We start from the raw sequence: 17,823 nt of genomic DNA on the forward strand, positions 1-17,823 counted from the left end.
AGGGTTGATTGGGGTGGGAGGGAAGCGAAAGTGGGTAATGGGCACTGAGGAAGGCACCTGTTGGGATGAGCACTGGGTGTTGTATGGAAACCAATTTGACAATAAATTTCATATTAAAAAAAAAGAAAAGGTTGTATAAAACTTGTCCTTGATCTTTTCTGAGGTGATTAATAATACCTTAAACTTTGGAGGCACAGTGAATGAGACCCAATTCTTTGGCCCCAGGATTTTTGAATGACCACAGTCCTCAACTTCCTGATGGCCAGCCAAGACAAGTCTGTGCAATTGCTAACACTTTGTGTTGCACCTGGATCAATGGAATGGCAAAATACAGTCCATTGTACAGCTTATAAAAGAAGACTTCAGGTTCTCTGAAGAAAGATTTATTTTGGGATATCTTTTCCTGGCTTGGCAATGATTGGAGCTTATGGCTAAGTTCTATACTCCAGGTAGCCCTGGTAATACTTCTTGGAATGATCTTGATTGTGACTTTCCTCTCCCCTATGGCCTCAGGCTAATTACTCAGTTTTTTGGCACAGCTATTCAAAGCCAAACCTATTTGGTTCAATGATGAGTTAGTCTATTTCACATTTGAGCCCAAGAAACTAAGGAAATAAAGTTGAAGAGTTTGGCACCAGCCAAAACACCATGCATGATCTTATAGGTCCAACCACAGGCTATTACAAGTGCTTTACCTGACAGGTCCCAGAAGGAAAAGCTGCCCTCACTACTCCAGACTTGGTGCACAGCTGGCACACTGCAGACTTAGTGGGAAGTTACAGTTAAGGACTCTGGCCCTCCAGCCTGCATGCTCTTATAAATACGTTCCTAGCACAGGTATCTTTATTCAGAGGTCTCATAATCAGAGATACTTGGCCAAACACTTCAGGTACCTCTGAGACACCTACTCATCAGGAACTCTCAAAGATTCCTTTCTCCACTGTGATTCATTATTCAGTCCTTTACAGCTACTAACCCTTTAAACTCCCCTCCCCTTGCCCCTAGAATCATTTTAAGAAGAGCCTTTTGTTGAAGGGGTGGGGTTTTGAGTAGGTTCACAACCGTCTTGGAATCTTCCCTGGTGTAATCAAAGGAAGAGGTAGGCCACTATAGCTTGGTAGGTGGCAGTTTCAATAAGAGCAGAGGGAACTTACATATGAGGCTTGTCTTGGATGTCAGCAAGATGAATGGATCCTTGTGCCCACTCTCCAAATTTTAAAAGCTTATAAAGAAGCCTTAACTAGATGCAGTCACATATATATCATGTATGTGTTTTCAATATCGTATTACATCTCAAGGCTATGTCCTTGGAACAGCTTCTGGGAACCAGAAAATTAAGCAGAACCCACATTCCAGGGGCAGGACAGAGATCAGAGAGCCTCCAAGTGCTTGGGTCTAACTTACAGGTCAATTGGTAGTCATGTCTTTTTGATCATGATCCCCAACATGGGGGTATCTCAGCAGTGACAGGATTCCTCCTTGTACTCTGATCCATATGACATTAACCCAGTGTCATTCCATGGGGAAAAAGGGAACACTGGGGCAGCTGGTACCTTCTTTCTTGCCTCTTGCCTAATTAAGTGAATAAAGTTTTTGCTTATTACTTTCACTTTGGTTCACGGCCTTAATTGACCAACTTTATATCTATTGACTCTTAGATCAACTCAGAACTCTCATGCTATTAAGAGATTATCAAGGTTGTGTTGTACAAGAGCAGTACACAAGCTTTATTTGCTGTCCTATACGCCAGCTATGGACAGCTAGAATTTAAAAATATATAGGTATATATACAATGGTACCAAATGAAATGAAATATTTCTACACAAATTCAACAATATATTTACAGGTCCTATATGTGAAAAACTACAAAAATACTGATGGAATAAATAAAAAAAATCTAAATACACATGGATATTTTCTATGTTTACATGTTGGTAAATTCAATATTGTCAAGATGTCAGTTCTTCCCAACTTGATCTACATATTCAACACAATCCAAGTGAAAATCCCAAAGTATAATTTCATAGGTATTAACAGATGTATCCTAAAATTTATATAAGACACAAAGTGCATAGAATAGCCAAGATAATGCTAGAAAATGAAAACAAACTAGGAAGATTTAAACAAACTGATTTCAAGACTTATTATAAATCTACAGTAATCATGACTGTATGGTATCGGTAAAAGAAAAATCAAACAGATCAATAAAACAGGATAGGAAGCCCAGAAATACACACCTATATATTACAGTTAGCTAATTGTCAACAATGGCTTAAAGGGAACACAATGGAGGAAAGGCAGTGTCTTCAACAAATTGTGCTGTAACAATTCAATATCCATATACAAAAAAATTCTAGACACTCACCTTACATCTTTTACAAAGAGCAAAATAGATAGATGATAGATAAAATTCAACATTATAAAACTTTAGAGATAAAACATAGATTATCTATAATGACATTTGTTGGAACGATGACTTTTTAGGTACAACATTCAAAGCATGATACAAGAAAGAAAAAAATGAAAGTTGAACTTTATTAAAATTAAAACTTTGCCCTGCTAAAGGTATTATTAAGTGAGTGAAAATCCAAGGCAATGACTGGGAGAAAATATTTACAAATCATGTATCAGATAAGGAGCTTATATACAAATGTACAAAGGAAGCTTAAAATTCACCAATAAACAAACAACTCAGTTTTGAAAATGTGGAAAATATTTGAATGTACCTCTTGGAAAAGAATATGTCGAGGTGGAAAATAAACCTAAGAAAAGATGCTTCACATCTATGGTCATTCTGGAAATGGACATTAAAACCAATTTCCCTATAGCCCTTTTAGAATAAGTAAGACAATAAATGAAAAATAAATAAATAAATACTAACCCTAGAAATACCTATTGCTGGTAAGAATGTTGAGCAACATACACCATTGTCATTCATTGCTGGTGGGAATACAAAGTAGTATAGTCTCTTTTTTTTTTTAAAATGTTTTTAATGTTTATTTCTGAGAAAGAGAGAGTGTGAGTGGGGGAGGAACAGAGAGAGAGGGAGGTACAGAATTCGAAGCAGTCTCCGGGCTCTGAGCTATCAGCACAGAACTCAAGGCAGGGCTCAAACCCACAAACCCTGAGATCATGACCTGAGCTGAAGCCCAACACTTAACCAACTGAGCCACCCAGTCACCCCTGTAAACCCTCTTTTGAAGATGGGCTATCTGACAGTTTCTAACAAAGCTAAACTTATATATTATCTGACAATAATGTCCCTTGTTATTTATTCAACTGATTAGAAAACTTTTGTTTATAAAAAAAGTTGCATGTGAATTTTGTATATAGATGTAGAGACTGGAGTGATAATCTGTAAACCACGGAATGCCTAGCATTACTAATATCAACCAGAAGATAGGAGAGAGGCATGGAACAGATTCTCCCCAGAACCTCCATAATGAGTTAAACCTGCTGACACCTTGATTTCAGACTTCTGATCTCCAGTTTGTGAAGAATAATTTTCTGTTGTTTTAAGCCACCACGTGTTTAGTAAATTCTTAAAGCAACCTGTAAGGATTCTGATTTGGTTAGTTGGGTGAAACAAGGGCCCACGGATGTGCTACATTACATGATGTTGAAATGCCAGAACTGTATTAAATAAATAAATAAATAAATACCAACCCTATAAATACCTATTGCTGGTAAGAATGTTGAACAACAGACACCATTCTCATTCATTGCTGGTGGGAATGCAAAATTGTTAGAGTAACGATCCAAAGGATTAAGGAGATAAATATATTAGAATGGACTTTGTCATGTGAGACCAACTAATCTGATGCAGGAAGGTCTAGTAGATACACTTTTCACCATGACTGAGTAATTACTTTGAGAGGAGAGCCCCAGTATCTTTGGAAAATTCTGGAGTCCTTTTTTCTGCAGGTCAGAAATTACAGTGGAAACTGCTACCTCTGTACTGGTATCCCTAAATACAAAGGGGGCAATGGGATCAGGTGCTGGGAGGTATGTAATAATCAATTACAGTCAATATGTGTGTGATTATTATAATGCATAATGGAGTCAAAACAACAATCACAATAGTCTGATTCACTGAGATGTAGGGCATTAACTAGCTGATCATGGTGTACTCATGAAAAGTGTTAGATGGGCAGTAACTAAATCCTTATTTGGTTTGAATAAGTCAAAGCAATGTGGGTCAAGTGAACAGAAGTCTAACTTGAAATCCCAAAACAGAAAATCATAATCCTCAGTCAAATCCCAGACTTAACCCAGATTTGAAATCCAGGACAATTTGAATGAAGGGGAATCATGTCCCCTTGAGGCAAGATCCCACTACAGTAAAAACATACTATAATGTTAAATGTCCCTCTCAACTGTCTCCAAAAGAACCCATGCCACTTATCAATGTAAATGTGCATTGAGAAAGGGGAACAATCAGATTTTGTAGGAATTAATGGATATTGACATTAATTCCAAGAAAATTAACATATCACTGTGGTTCATCAGTCAGAGTAGGGGTTTATGGAAGTCAGATATTCAATTGAGTTTTAGCTTATGGCTGTCTCACAGTGAGTTCATTGGGTCTCTGAAACCATCCTGGGGCTATTTCCCAAGTTCTGAAAAGTACAACTTGAATAGGCAACTAGGTGATCTTTGGTTGATTGACCTTTAACAAAAGTCTGAGCTGCTTACTTACAGAGATAATGATGCTCCAATAAAATGAATTTTGAAGTATTCCTTACTTTTCAATACCTTGGATGAGTTGGAGAAGGATTGATGTTAATTATTCTTGACTTGTTTGGGAGAATTCACTAGTGAATCTATCTGTTCTTGGGCTTTCGTTGTTAGGAGATTTTTGATTACTGTTTCAATCTCTTTTACTAGTCATTTGTTCAGCTTTCCGAGTTCTCATGATTCGATCTTGGTGGGTTACATTTCTACAAATTTATCTTACTCTTATAGGTTATCAAATTTCTTGGCATATAACTATCCATACTTTGTATATCTGCAGTATTGGTTTTAATGTCTCCTCTTTCATTTCTGATGTTGTTTATTTGCATATTCTCACTTTCTTTAGTGTACCTAAACTTTTGTCAATTTAGTTTTTCTAGTGTTTTTCTAGTCTCCATTTACTTGATTTCTTTACTGCTCTCAGTTATTTCCTTCCTTGTAGTAACTTGGGTTTAAAGTGCTCATTTTCTATTTTCTTGAGTCATAAATTAGGTGGTTTATTTGAGACCTCTCTCAGTGGTGGTTGCACTAGTGTCTGATGGGTGGCTGCCAGTGGAGCAGCCACAGAGCTGGGACTGTTGCATAGGTGCTCACAGTGTGACAACAGCTCTGGAGTCTGGGGCACTGGCTAGCTTGCAATGGCATTGGTCCTACTGCCTGGAACATGGGCACATAGGAATAGCTGTGGAGCTAGAGTCTGGAGGATGGGTACATGGGGAGGTGTACAGAGCTACAGTTTGGCGCTCAAGCATACATGGATGAGTTATGACTCTAGGGTTCAGGGGATCCACAGGGCAGGTAGGGATATTCACAACCTCAGTCCCGTGGTAAAACAACAGCAGTTCATTCTGGGATGATGGAGCAGAGCTGCGTCTCCTAGCAATGGCTGCTGTTTACCTCAGTGGTGAGAGATTTCAGTGTCTTCTGCAACAGCAGTCAACTTGGGTCTGTGATGATGAACACTGCAGGGTCCCCATGCTGTGACAGTTGTGGGGAGTCTGTAGCTGTTGTGAGGCTGGTGGAGTCCACAACAGCCCAGACTGTTAGGGTCTTCAGCAGAGGAAGCCACTCAACATGGCAATGGCACCTGCTGCATGACAAATACTAGTAGCCTCCCCCTGTGTCTGTGTAGCCTCTCCACACATTGCCAGATGTCTTCACTCTGTTAGTCTCCTGAGTGGTCCTCTCTGTGTGGTGATTCTCCATATTGTGCTCCACTCTGTTACTGTAGACTCTTAATTTTACTTTCAAGCCCTGCAAGGGTACTTTAGTTTGTTTCTTTTATTTTTATTTATTATTATAATCTAATTTTGTTTTTGTGTGTTAGGAGGGTGATAAAAGCTGATATTTTCTATTCTGCTCTCTTTCTCTTGAATTTTTCATGTTGCTGAACATCAGCAAAAGAAGGGAAGGCAGAAGCAAATGAGTTTAAGAAATTAATTACCAAATGTGTTGTCCTATTGGTAGAATAACCATATACTTTATTGTCTAAAGTGGGACACAGTGATGGTGATGTCAAACAATATTAATAATTTGCTGGGACAACAGGCAGAACCCAAGAATTTCTGAGTCTGACAAATGAAGTTACAATATCTTATATATAAGTGCAATGTACTTTATAATAAGATGATGATACACAAATATATTTTATGACTATTTTTGATTTGGGTCACATACAAAATAATTGAACAGAATTTATTCATATAAAATTGTGTTTCTATTAATTTTTTTTATTTTGTTACATAATAATAAATAAATGTTAGTTGAGCTTCTATATATATATTTTTTTACATCAAGCCAAATTACATTATAAGCTGTCTGGTGTTCTCAATATATTTTCACCACCTGTGCCTTATTATTATCTTTTCTTCTTCCTGAACTTATTCTTTTAATATCTTCACATGTTAAATGCTCATACTTGTCATCATGTTCTTAAAATGCTGTGACATTGTTCTAACATAACATTTTTATCTCAAAAATCATTTTATTCCCTTTCATATCTACTGTCCCATTGTTCTTTCAAAGAGCCTCCTCTATGTTTATATTATTTTTTCCTTACATGTAAAACATATTGGCAACTGTGATGGATAATACCATCTGTGTAAGTTACCTATAGACAAATAAATAAATTTAAAATATGGAATAGACATATAGAGTATAGTTTATAAAGTAGTGTCATGGAGAAAAGCATATAATAAAAGTGTATATGATTATTATTGCTAAAATTATGTTACATATATAAAATGTTGATTAAAATTATCATAATACGTATTTGTATTTTCAAGTTATGGATAAATTATCTTTCTCCAAATTTATATTTCATAACTCTTTTTTTAAATTAACTATTTGAGAGATTCATTACTTTCTGATCTTATGAGGTCTATGGAAATAGTGTGAGAATTCATAATAGAAATCATTATAGTAATTATTGATCACCATGCTAGACATTGAACATAACAGTAGTGAATTCTGGGTATGGTTCCTTTCCTTAAATGCATAATACTCTAGACAGATAAAAGTAGCACACAAAAAACCTAAAACCTGTATGACAGCCCAGCTTAATGGTCACATGGTGGGTTTCTGAAATCACAGCTGTGGAGGTGAAATGGGTTGGTGGGCAGTGGAGTAGCACCAAAATCCCTTTCAAGGAGATCATATTAAGTTACACCTTGAAGAAGAGGAAGATATGGAAAAAAGTCAGGAAGATCTGTTTGGTCCTATGGAGCCCTAAACTAGGAGAAACGTCATAATTCACAACTTTGAAATATAACTTCTAAAAATGAAAAATATTTTGGTTTTCACAGAGGAAAGGAATTGAAATAGAGAAAGGCACAACTATTCTCTTCTGCCTCAAAAGAAGCTATAAAATACAACGTTTTCTCATAGTAGTTTTGCTTATGTATAATTCAAGGCTTCCTGCATATTATGTGGTTTATTCTGTCAGATATTGTTCATTGGGAATAAATTGTAAGGCCATAATATCTGTTCATGGTATAATTTTAGGATAAATTATATGAAGCCACTTTCTTATTTACCTTCAATAAGTTCCTAGCCTCCAAATTCTCTATTCTTTTTGGATAAGACCTTCATTAGACTTCAGTCCATAGTGTGAAGGTTGCATTTACAATCCTTTTTTTGAAACGTAATGAAATCTTACAGATTTTACCACTCTTCATGAATAACAGACAATACTGTCAATTTCCCATAGTCATTCATTCATTCATTCATTCATTCATTCAAACACTCATAAAATACTTTCAACCACTTCCTATATGCCACTATATTAAGTATTAAAATATCCAAGGTGAATGAAATATTCATTCTGAATAATTTCACTAAAACTTTGAGAAAAGCATAAATATACTTAGAATGTAGTATATTTCTACACCGTGTAGTTACTACACAGTGTGTTTATATTAATATATATAATATTCAGAGGACCCTAGGAGGAAAGAAGAGTAATTATAATGCTTTCAGAGGGAACACAGCCAGATGGACATCCATGTTTTAATAAACATCAATTTCATTATATCTTATTATATCTAAATGAGAAAGGTGCAGACACTCATTTACGGGAGAAGAAATTACATTTGTGAATCCAATAGTGTAGAAGAGAATATTATTTTTAGCTCACATAAAATAATTCCTGCCAGGACAGGAAAACAATATATATTCAGCAATAATTATAAATAAAATTTTTTAAAATATACACACATGTAGTACTACCACAAGTACATACAGGAACATAAACAAATGAAAAATGTTTGTTCTCTGGGGAAAAATGATAATAAAATAATCAGAAAAATTGAGACCCTTATCATCATCCACACAAACTTACTTTGCATGTCCAATAGATCTTGCCCCTACCCAGGGATCCTTTTTTAGTGAACAACTTCTTCATCAATATTTACCATCCCGCTTGTAGGCTTCAGGTCAAGTAATTAGATTATGTTTGGTGAATAAATCTTTCATATTTATTATACAGGCACATTATGGTGAAATCATGTTTGCACTTTAATCAGAGTCATAAACTGAAAAGTAATAAAAACAAATAATGGAGTACATATGCTCCTGATATCATAGGACAGAATGCTTATAGATTAAAAAAAGAATTACCTAAAACATTTTAGCCAAGTTTTCACAGAAAATAATTAATTTTACTTGAAGTACATCATCCTTTTAGTCTTAAAACTTCTCCTGGGAACACAAAGTTCTCTTTGTACATGGGAGTCTCAGAAGAATAGACTCATTAAAAAGTTTCACAAACACAGAGAGAATGAAAACATGACTCCTCCCCACCCAGTCAAGCTCTCTGTGGGCACATAGGCTGAAGAGCTGCTTTTAAAACTATGTTAGCCTCCAAAACTATGCATCTGGAATGCATAGTGCTGTGGAATTGTCCTGTGCTATTTTGTCATCACAAGGAGTTGGGACTGAACAGTTTTTATGGGAATCAGTGTTTCCTGGGCCCAAGAATTCAGTTTCAAAAGGAAAGCCAGTGGTAAAAAGATGGGAATTTCTTCTGCTTTTTCTTCATCAAAGTCATTTTTATTGGGCAGGGGGCACTTCTTGTGAGACAAGACTATGGGGTAATAGAGGAAGAGGTTTACTGTGTTTGGAAAGAAGATGAGGGACTTAACAAAGGTATTCCCTGTGTAAAAACATTTCTAGTAAGAAGATCAAATGCAACTGCATCGAATGTTTTACATTTGTGTGAAAGTGAGATGCTAGGGAAGTTAGAATATTATATGATTAGAACTAAGCCTGACATTTGCTTTCAGAAAGTCAGAATTGCTTCATTTTAATGAGAAATAAACTTCCATGCTCTCACACATCTTTCTTTGGGATGTCAAAAATTTCTCCATTTCTGTAATATCTACTTTTCCCCTTTTCTTTTCTTAACTTCAACCCAAACATTCAATGTCCAGGTTTGCTTCAAGTCACATCTCATCAAATAGTTCTTCAAACTATTTTGGGGAACTAAACTATGTAACTATGTTTAAAGCTAGTTCTTCAAATTATATTTGGGATATTTGCCTTAAATTGTTTAGCCTTGTCTAAATAATGGCATAGTACCTAATACTGTGAAATCATTTATTGAATTGCTTAAAAATAGAGTCTATAAAAATTAGAGATTATATTTTAAATATATTAGCCATTTTTTAAAATGTTTTAATTATTTTTGAGACAGAGAGTGACAGAGCATGAGCAGGGGAGGGGCAGAGAGAGAGGGAGACACAGAATGGGAAGCAGGCTCCAGGCTCTGAGCTGGTAGCACAGAGCCTGACATGGGACTCGGACTCACAAACCGCCAGATCAGGATCTGAGCTGAAGACGGAGGCTTAACCGACTGAGCCACCCAGGCGCTCTCTGGCCATTTTTGAAATAAACCCAATCCTATATTTTGGTTATAACTGAATATGACTTATAAATAATTTGGAATATTAATTCCAATTAGTGGATTTGACTTGTCATTCCACTCATAATATTATGGATATTTCTTATCATTTATTTCTAAATACCTTATTTTAATAATCCCCATATACCATTTATTATTTAATTTTTCTGAAACATAAAAACATTATGTCAATTTTTCTTACTACCATCTTATTTTTATTTTTGCTTGTGTTTCTAAAAGTTGCCTACCATAAATTTGATGTAATCTCTCATGTCATATAGTTTCATGACATTTTGATCTGATTTTCATCTAATTTTGCATTCCTTGCATTGATAACAGTTTTTATACCATGAATATTACAACTCACATTTCAATTTTTCACATGTGTTTTCTAAAATATTTATACCAATGCTTATATTTTTTACGTATTGAGTCATTTTATGTTGTGTGTATTTCTGGAAAATTGCATTAGTTTTTCATTCCAGTCCTAGATGTATAACTGTACCATTTAATATATTGTTTATTGGTACAATTCTTATTGCTGCAGATTTATGATTATTATTTTCAAAATGGATTTTAGTGTTTTTTGTTTGTTATTGCAAAAGTAGATTATGTTTATCTCTATCCCCATTTTTTTTTTTTTGTGGAGAAAATCACTATTGATGCCTCTGATTTCTGCCAAAGTTATATAATCTCCCTATAGTTATATTATCGTGGTTATTTTGTATATGATTATTTGTCAAACTAGAGGATTCTTTTGTACTTCTTCTGTCAAGTCATTGTAACCCTCTTTTCTGTAAAATTATTCAGAAACAAACTTTTAATCATCACCCTGTCCCATCAAATATGACATTCCAAAAACATAATAAAAAATTATTAACACTTTTGCAAATATTAACACATTACTTGTGTAATATTTTACACTGCAAAAATTTCAAGAAAAGGTTAACTTCAATGGAATACAATACAATGCAATGAAAAATAAATGTTAGAAAAGAAGGACAAGTTGAAATCTATAAAGATAAGTGGGATTTAAATAAAACCTTTAAAAAGTAATTTTAAATATACAAAGGAGGATAAGCTAATTAATTTTTATTTTTCTGCCTTTACTGGCCATTGGAGCACTAGAATCTCAGGTGAGAAAATGTGCCTGCAAGATGTGCCCACTATCCACATGGCTCTTGAAACCTAGATGCACCATTGGCTTGAAGCTGCAGTCTGTACTCTCTATGTGCCCTTGTAACATCGGGACGGCCCAGTCCTCACGAGACAAACACTGGAAGTAAATTGCTTCTATATTTACAGGTACCAACTAATCTTTTATTTGTGTATTTTATCAGAACACTTACTGGACAAAGTTCTTATTGATAAAATATATAGCTGTAATTATATATTTAGCACACCCCACCAAAGTGTTACAGATATAGAAAGGAAAGATGGAGTTATCAAAATTGATTTTCATAGCTCTTCAGCTGTATTTTTGTAGGATATGGTGTACCCAATCATAATATCAATTGTCTTGCTCAATTTTGCTATAAAAAGTAGCTAAAATTTTATTTTAAATTTCTCCTTGATTTCTTAATTTGATGAATGATTCACCATTCTTTTTCCTATGCTATAACTCTCTTTACAGTAAAAAAGAGACATAAATATGGAAAGAAGGAATTGGACATTGGTGACTGAGATTATTCTTGTGGGGATACCAACCACCAGAGCTCTTGGGGGTCTCCTGTTCTTTATTTTTTCACTGGCTTACTTGGTGACAGTCCTTGGAAACAGCCTAATCATTATGCTGATTTTCATGGATTATAGGCTTCACTCACCCATGTATTTCTTCCTCAGCAATCTCTCTTTCAGTGAAGTATTAACCACAACCTGTGCTGTTCCCAAGATGCTGGCAGGCTTCCTGTCAGACAGAAAGAGCATATCCTTTGGTGGATGCTTCACCCAGTCTTATTTCTACTTCCTCTCTGGATGTACTGAGTTTATACTTTTTGCAGTCATGTCCTATGATCGTTATGTGGCCATTTGCAGCCCCCTTCAGTACCCAGCAATTATGACCAGCTCACTGTGTGTGCGTCTTGTTATCCTCTCCTGGGTGGGTGGTTTTCTCCTCATTCTCCCGTCCACTGTCCTTAAGGTGGGGCTGCCATACTGTGGCCCCAATGTGATTGATCACTTTTTCTGTGACAGTGCCCCCCTCCTCCACTTGGCCTGTGCTGACATCCACATCATTGAGCTGTTAGACTTCCTCAGCTCCCTTGTCCTGCTCATCAGCTCCCTCTCACTCACTGTGGTCTCCTATGTTTATGTCATCTCCACCATTCTGAAGATACCCTCAGGTCAAGGTCAACGCAAAGCCTTTGCTACATGTGCCTCTCACTTCATTGTGGTCTCCATGGGCTATGGGATCTCCATTTTTGTGTATGTCCACCTCTCCCAGAAGAGCAGCTTACATCTCAACAAGATCCTCTTTATCCTCTCTAGTGTTCTCACACCCCTCCTGAATCCCTTCATCTTCGGTCTACGGAATGAAACCATGAAAGATGCTCTGAAGGACAGCTTGGCCAAGGGCCGGGACTTCCTCAAGGGGATGAGGTCCAAGTGACATGATCCATGAGAGTCAGTTTAATTCTGGGATCCTCAGCTTCATCCATGATTCCAGCAAAGCCCCATGATGTACGTAAATTAACAAATAATGTCTGCTATGAAAGTATTTTAACTTAACCAAATATACAGGTTTCATGTGTATGTTAGATTTTGAAGATTTTGTTACAATAATTAATATTTTTATTTATAAGTGCTAATAGATGATGATATGCTTAGTAATAGAAGTAATAGTATAGTATTTACTAAAAACTCAGTTTCAGATATCACTTGGTTGGAAATGTGTATATTATTTTAAATCATCATAATAAATTAAACTGTAATTAATGTGTGTGTGTGTGTGTGTGTGTTTGCATTAGGTATAAGACTGCTCTAAAAACTTTGTCTACAATCCAACAAGTTGAACTCAAACACACACACACACACACACACAAGAATTACACCTTGGAATAGAATTTGAAATGTTTTAGTAAGGGTATAAACTCTATCATACTTTGGAATAACATATGCATTATTAATTTGCTTTATACTTCATTTCAGTTCAATTTTATTTATGACATTACTATTTATATGAAAACCTTCAAAAGATATATATTTTTTCCCACAGTTTCTTCAAGTACATGTGTTTTGTAATTTAGTACTACTGATACACATGAAAATCTAATACATTTAAAGTGACAGAGGCACTATAACAATATAAGATAATTAAAGAGCAAAAATATAACAGAAATTTAGCAATATGGATTTGTTAAGGACAATTAAGATACCATTTTTGCACAAGCTAGGAAGCAATAATTTGGTGAATGGTAATATTAGAAATTCTTCTTTAAGACAAATGGTGGTTATACAAGATACAGGAAGTTTTCCATACTTCTAAACTGCTGGCTAGAGATAGCAGAAAAATGGGAAATTGAACATGAAGGCAATTCATATGAATTATCTAAACTGAGGAATAGAGGGAAAACAATGAGAAAAAGATGAGTAGCACCAAAGGGAGCCTCATCACAATATGACATTCTTTAATCTATGTATATTTATATTCCCACAGTGGAAACAGGTGATTTGTGAGGAAAAAAATATGAAAAAAATAGTGATTGATTTAATTCCCAATTCAGATATTTAAACTGACAGATTTCCACGAAAAGAAAAATAAGGGTAGAAAATCTCACCAAAATCATTATCAAGTTAACAACGTCTAGGCACACACTAGTCAAACCGCTGTAAACCTGCACTAAAGATAAAATTTGCAAGTAACCACAGGAAATAAAGTCACATTTAATATGTAGAGAAATGGCTAAAAGTCATCTCTGAGTTTTCATGAAAAATTGGTAGGCAATTGACAACAGAAAGACATGTTGAGGGGCTAAAAAAATAAAAACAAATAATAATAAAAAAAAAGTCTGGAATTCAAACATCCATATCCTTAAAAATGATAATAAATTAAGCACCTTCCTTATTAAAATAAAACAAAGCAGAAATAATGTGTCACCATCCTGTGTAGATGACAGAAAATGTTAGAAGATATCTTCAGGCTGATGGAAAATTACTCCAAATGGAAACTTGTATTAATTTATTTGAGCAAAAGTCACCACAAATGGTTAACAAGTTAGCAAATATGAGCAATTTTACTTTATTTTTATCATGTCATCTAAAAGACAAGAGAGTGGGGTGTCTGGGTAGCTGTCGGTTAAGCGTCCGACTTTAGCTCAGGTCATGGTCTCACAGTTTGTGAGTTCAAGCCTGGTGTCGGGCTCTGTGCTGACAACTCAGAGCCTGGAGCCTGCTTTGGATTCTATGTCTCCCTCTCTATGCCTCTCCCCAGCTGGCGCTCTCTTTCTCTCTCTCTCTCTTACTAAACACACACACACATGCACACACACACACACACACACAAAATTAACATGATAGTAAGTATGTATATATATAAACACCATAAAAGTATCTAATGTGCAATAACAGACTTAATATATATATATATATACACATATATATATACACACACACACATACGTATACATACATATATATATATATATATGTAATAAAAGACTAATGATTATTATATTTGAGAAATAGGACATAGGAAGAGGAAGTGTATGCAGGTGCAGGAAATGGACACTAGAAATCTCAAGGTGGTTTCAGAGGATGCAGAGAAAGAGGAACCCTTTTACACTAGTGGTGAGAATGAAAAATGGTGCAGCCTCTCTGGAGAACAATATGGAGGCTCCTCAAAAAATTCAAAATAGAACTACCCTATGATCCAGCAATTGCACTATTGGGTATTTATCCAAAGTATACAAAAATTGTGATTTGAAGGTTCACATGCATCCCAGTGTCTATAGTAGCACTATCAACAATAGCCAAAGTATGGAAAGAGTCCAATGTCCATTGACTGATAAATGGAGAAAGCAGATGTGGTATACATATAAACTATGGAATATTACTCAGTGATAAAAAATAATGATATCTTGTCATTTGTAACAGTGTGGATAGAACTAGAGTGTACAATCCTAACTGAAATGAGTCAGAAACATTTGTCAGAAAAAGACAAATATCACATGATTTCACTCATATTTGGAATAAGAAACAAAACGGATGAACATAGGGGAAGGGAAGAAAAAATAAGATTAAAAACAGAGAGGGAGACAAACCATAAGGGTGTCTTAAACACAGAGAATGACCTGAGGGTTGCTAGAGGGTGGTGACAGGGGATGGGCTAAATGGGTGATGGGCATTAAGGAGGACACTTGTTGGGATGATCACTAGGAGTTATATGTAAGTAATGAGTCACAAAATACTACTCCTGAAATCATTATTACACTATATGTTAACTAACTGGGAATAAAATTTAAAACAATGAGGACAAAAAGTAACATAGTAAAAATAGAATAAAAGAATTATTGTTGATTCTGGTCATACAGGAGGAAAAATGCATAGAAAAAATTATAATTTCTATAAATTGTTGAAAAATTTATCAAATTTCTACTTGTGTTGCCACTTTATAAGGGTTATATGTCTTTTATACTAATAACGTGTATTCTATCCTTCAAAAAATTCTCATGGTGGATTTAAGGGGAAGAAGAGGCAAGTAGGAAGTATGGATGTATAGTGACAGTATAGTGGAAGAAAGGAAAGGGAACAGTAAAATAATGTGTCATTAACAAAAAGAAAGAGAAAGAAAGAAAGAAAGAAAGAAAGAAAGAAAGAAAGAAAGAAAGAAAGAAAGAAAGAAGTGAAAGAGAAGAAAGAAGGAAAGAAAGGAAGGAAGGAGGGAAGGAAGGAAGGAAGGAAGGAAGGAAGGAAGGAAGGAAGGAAGGAAGACAGGAAAGGATAAACTGAGGAACAACAGCAGTAGCAATCAGGATGAAGGGACAATAAGTAATCAGATAGAATTAAAATTGGAATCAGAAATTTAATTAAATAGGAATAGACTTAAAACACAAAACACCAAGTAATGACAGAAAGTGTCAGACTGGGTAAAGAAGAACTTGATTTACACTGTCTATAAAAGATGCATTCTAAAGAGAGATATGCATAAAAAGAAAAGGATAGAATACAGAAGATATCCTATGGGCATCTTAAGCAGAGGGAAAATGGTGACCAATGACATTTACCAAATAAATTTCAAGGTGAAGACTATTGAGAGATATAATCAAGAGTATTACATACGGGAAAAATGATATGGTTTAAAGAAAGGAAAAAAAAAAAAAAAAAAAAAAAAGTATTTCAAATTATAAAATTATGTAGCAATGCAACAGAACATCCAACCCCATAAAGCCAAATGTTTATGGAAGTGCAAGGAAAACCTGCTGAGTCTCTATCATAGTCAGAGATTTTAATATCTTCTCTCCCCATAATTGATAAATACTAGGTAATTATCAGTAAAAATATCATTGAGTATATAGAATTTCCAAATACTGTCAAACAATTTGATCCAGTTAAACATTAAAACAACACACTATCTTCAGAACACACATTCTATGTGTAGAGAAGGAAAAATTCTCTTCTGCCTTCTTAGAGTCTCTGGCTGGGCCTAAGGATTAAATTGACATAAACCAGATTAACAGGAGAAAAGTGTCCAAGTTTCATTGAGATTTTACACATACATGAGAGCCTTTACAAAGCAATGAAGACCTGCAGTTGTGACCAGAGCAGGAAAATGTTATATCCTTCAAAAGAGGAAACAATGAATTTCTGAAGAATTTGCAAAACAGAGGGGTTTGGGCTACAAGTAGAAATAGTGAAGAATTAACAGGGTTTGTTTTTACAGCCTTGTCAATCCTAAATTCCCTGTCTCTGGTGATAAGGATGTCTCCCTCCTTGCACAGGAGGGCACATTTCACAGGGAGTTTTATCTCCTGCTTTCAGAATAAAAAGGAGGGTCCGAGTGTCCTTATTCACCTGCTATTGTTAGAGCCTATAACTAAAAACAATCCACATGCCAAAGTGGCATATTTTGGAGTGACAGTCTCTGAATGCCTTCAAACTCTCAGGAAGTGAATATGGAAAGTTCATCAAGACAGACCATAGGCTGGTGCATAAATCATTCTCAACAAAGTTCAAAGGAAGGAAATCATATGAAGCATATATTCTAATAATGGAGTTAAATTAGAATTCAATAAAATATAATGTTTATAAAAATTCTCAAAGAATTGAGAATTAAGTAACCATTTCTATGTAAACCTTGGGAATAAGAAAAAATAAAAAAAAACAAAATAGAAAATACCTTGAAAGTATTTTAATATTGACAATAAAAGCACAACACAAAATTTGTGGTTTCTTCCTAATGCAGGGCTTCATGGTGAAATTGCAACTTTAAACACCTTAATCAGAATAACAGGTTGAAAATATGTTATGCAAATTTCCACATAACACAACCAGAAAAAGCATACTTTACTGAAAGTAGGTAACAGAAAATAATAATATGAATAAACTCAAGTCAAAATGAAGTAGAAAATATATACAGAATGCAGGAATTCAAGCCAAATAAATATTGGTTCTTAGAAAAAAAATAATAAAATATGTAAGACCCTACTGAGTAAAAAAAGAGAACTCACAAAATATCAATATTAAGAAAGAAATTA

The 17,823-nt window shown here is 34.9% G+C and overlaps 1 protein-coding gene across 1 annotated transcript; it reads left to right on the plus strand.

Moving 5' to 3' along the window:
- Positions 1–12,118: 12,118 nt before the first annotated feature.
- On the plus strand, positions 12,119–12,740 carry LOC131486104 (olfactory receptor 6J1-like). The gene has a single exon (XM_058686319.1). The coding sequence runs from the start codon at positions 12,135–12,137 to the stop codon at positions 12,738–12,740; it is 606 nt and encodes a 201-aa protein (XP_058542302.1). The 5' UTR covers positions 12,119–12,134.
- The last annotated feature ends 5,083 nt before the right edge of the window (positions 12,741–17,823 follow it).

The sequence above is a fragment of the Neofelis nebulosa genome, chromosome 1, assembly GCF_028018385.1.
Source record: "Neofelis nebulosa isolate mNeoNeb1 chromosome 1, mNeoNeb1.pri, whole genome shotgun sequence".
NCBI classification, from domain to species: Eukaryota; Metazoa; Chordata; class Mammalia; order Carnivora; family Felidae; genus Neofelis; species Neofelis nebulosa.

Excerpts from the sequence above, each read along its gene's own strand:
- LOC131486104 (XM_058686319.1), top strand. The coding sequence starts at position 12,135 with ATGTCCTATGATCGTTATGTGGCCATTTGCAGCCCCCTTCAGTACCCA.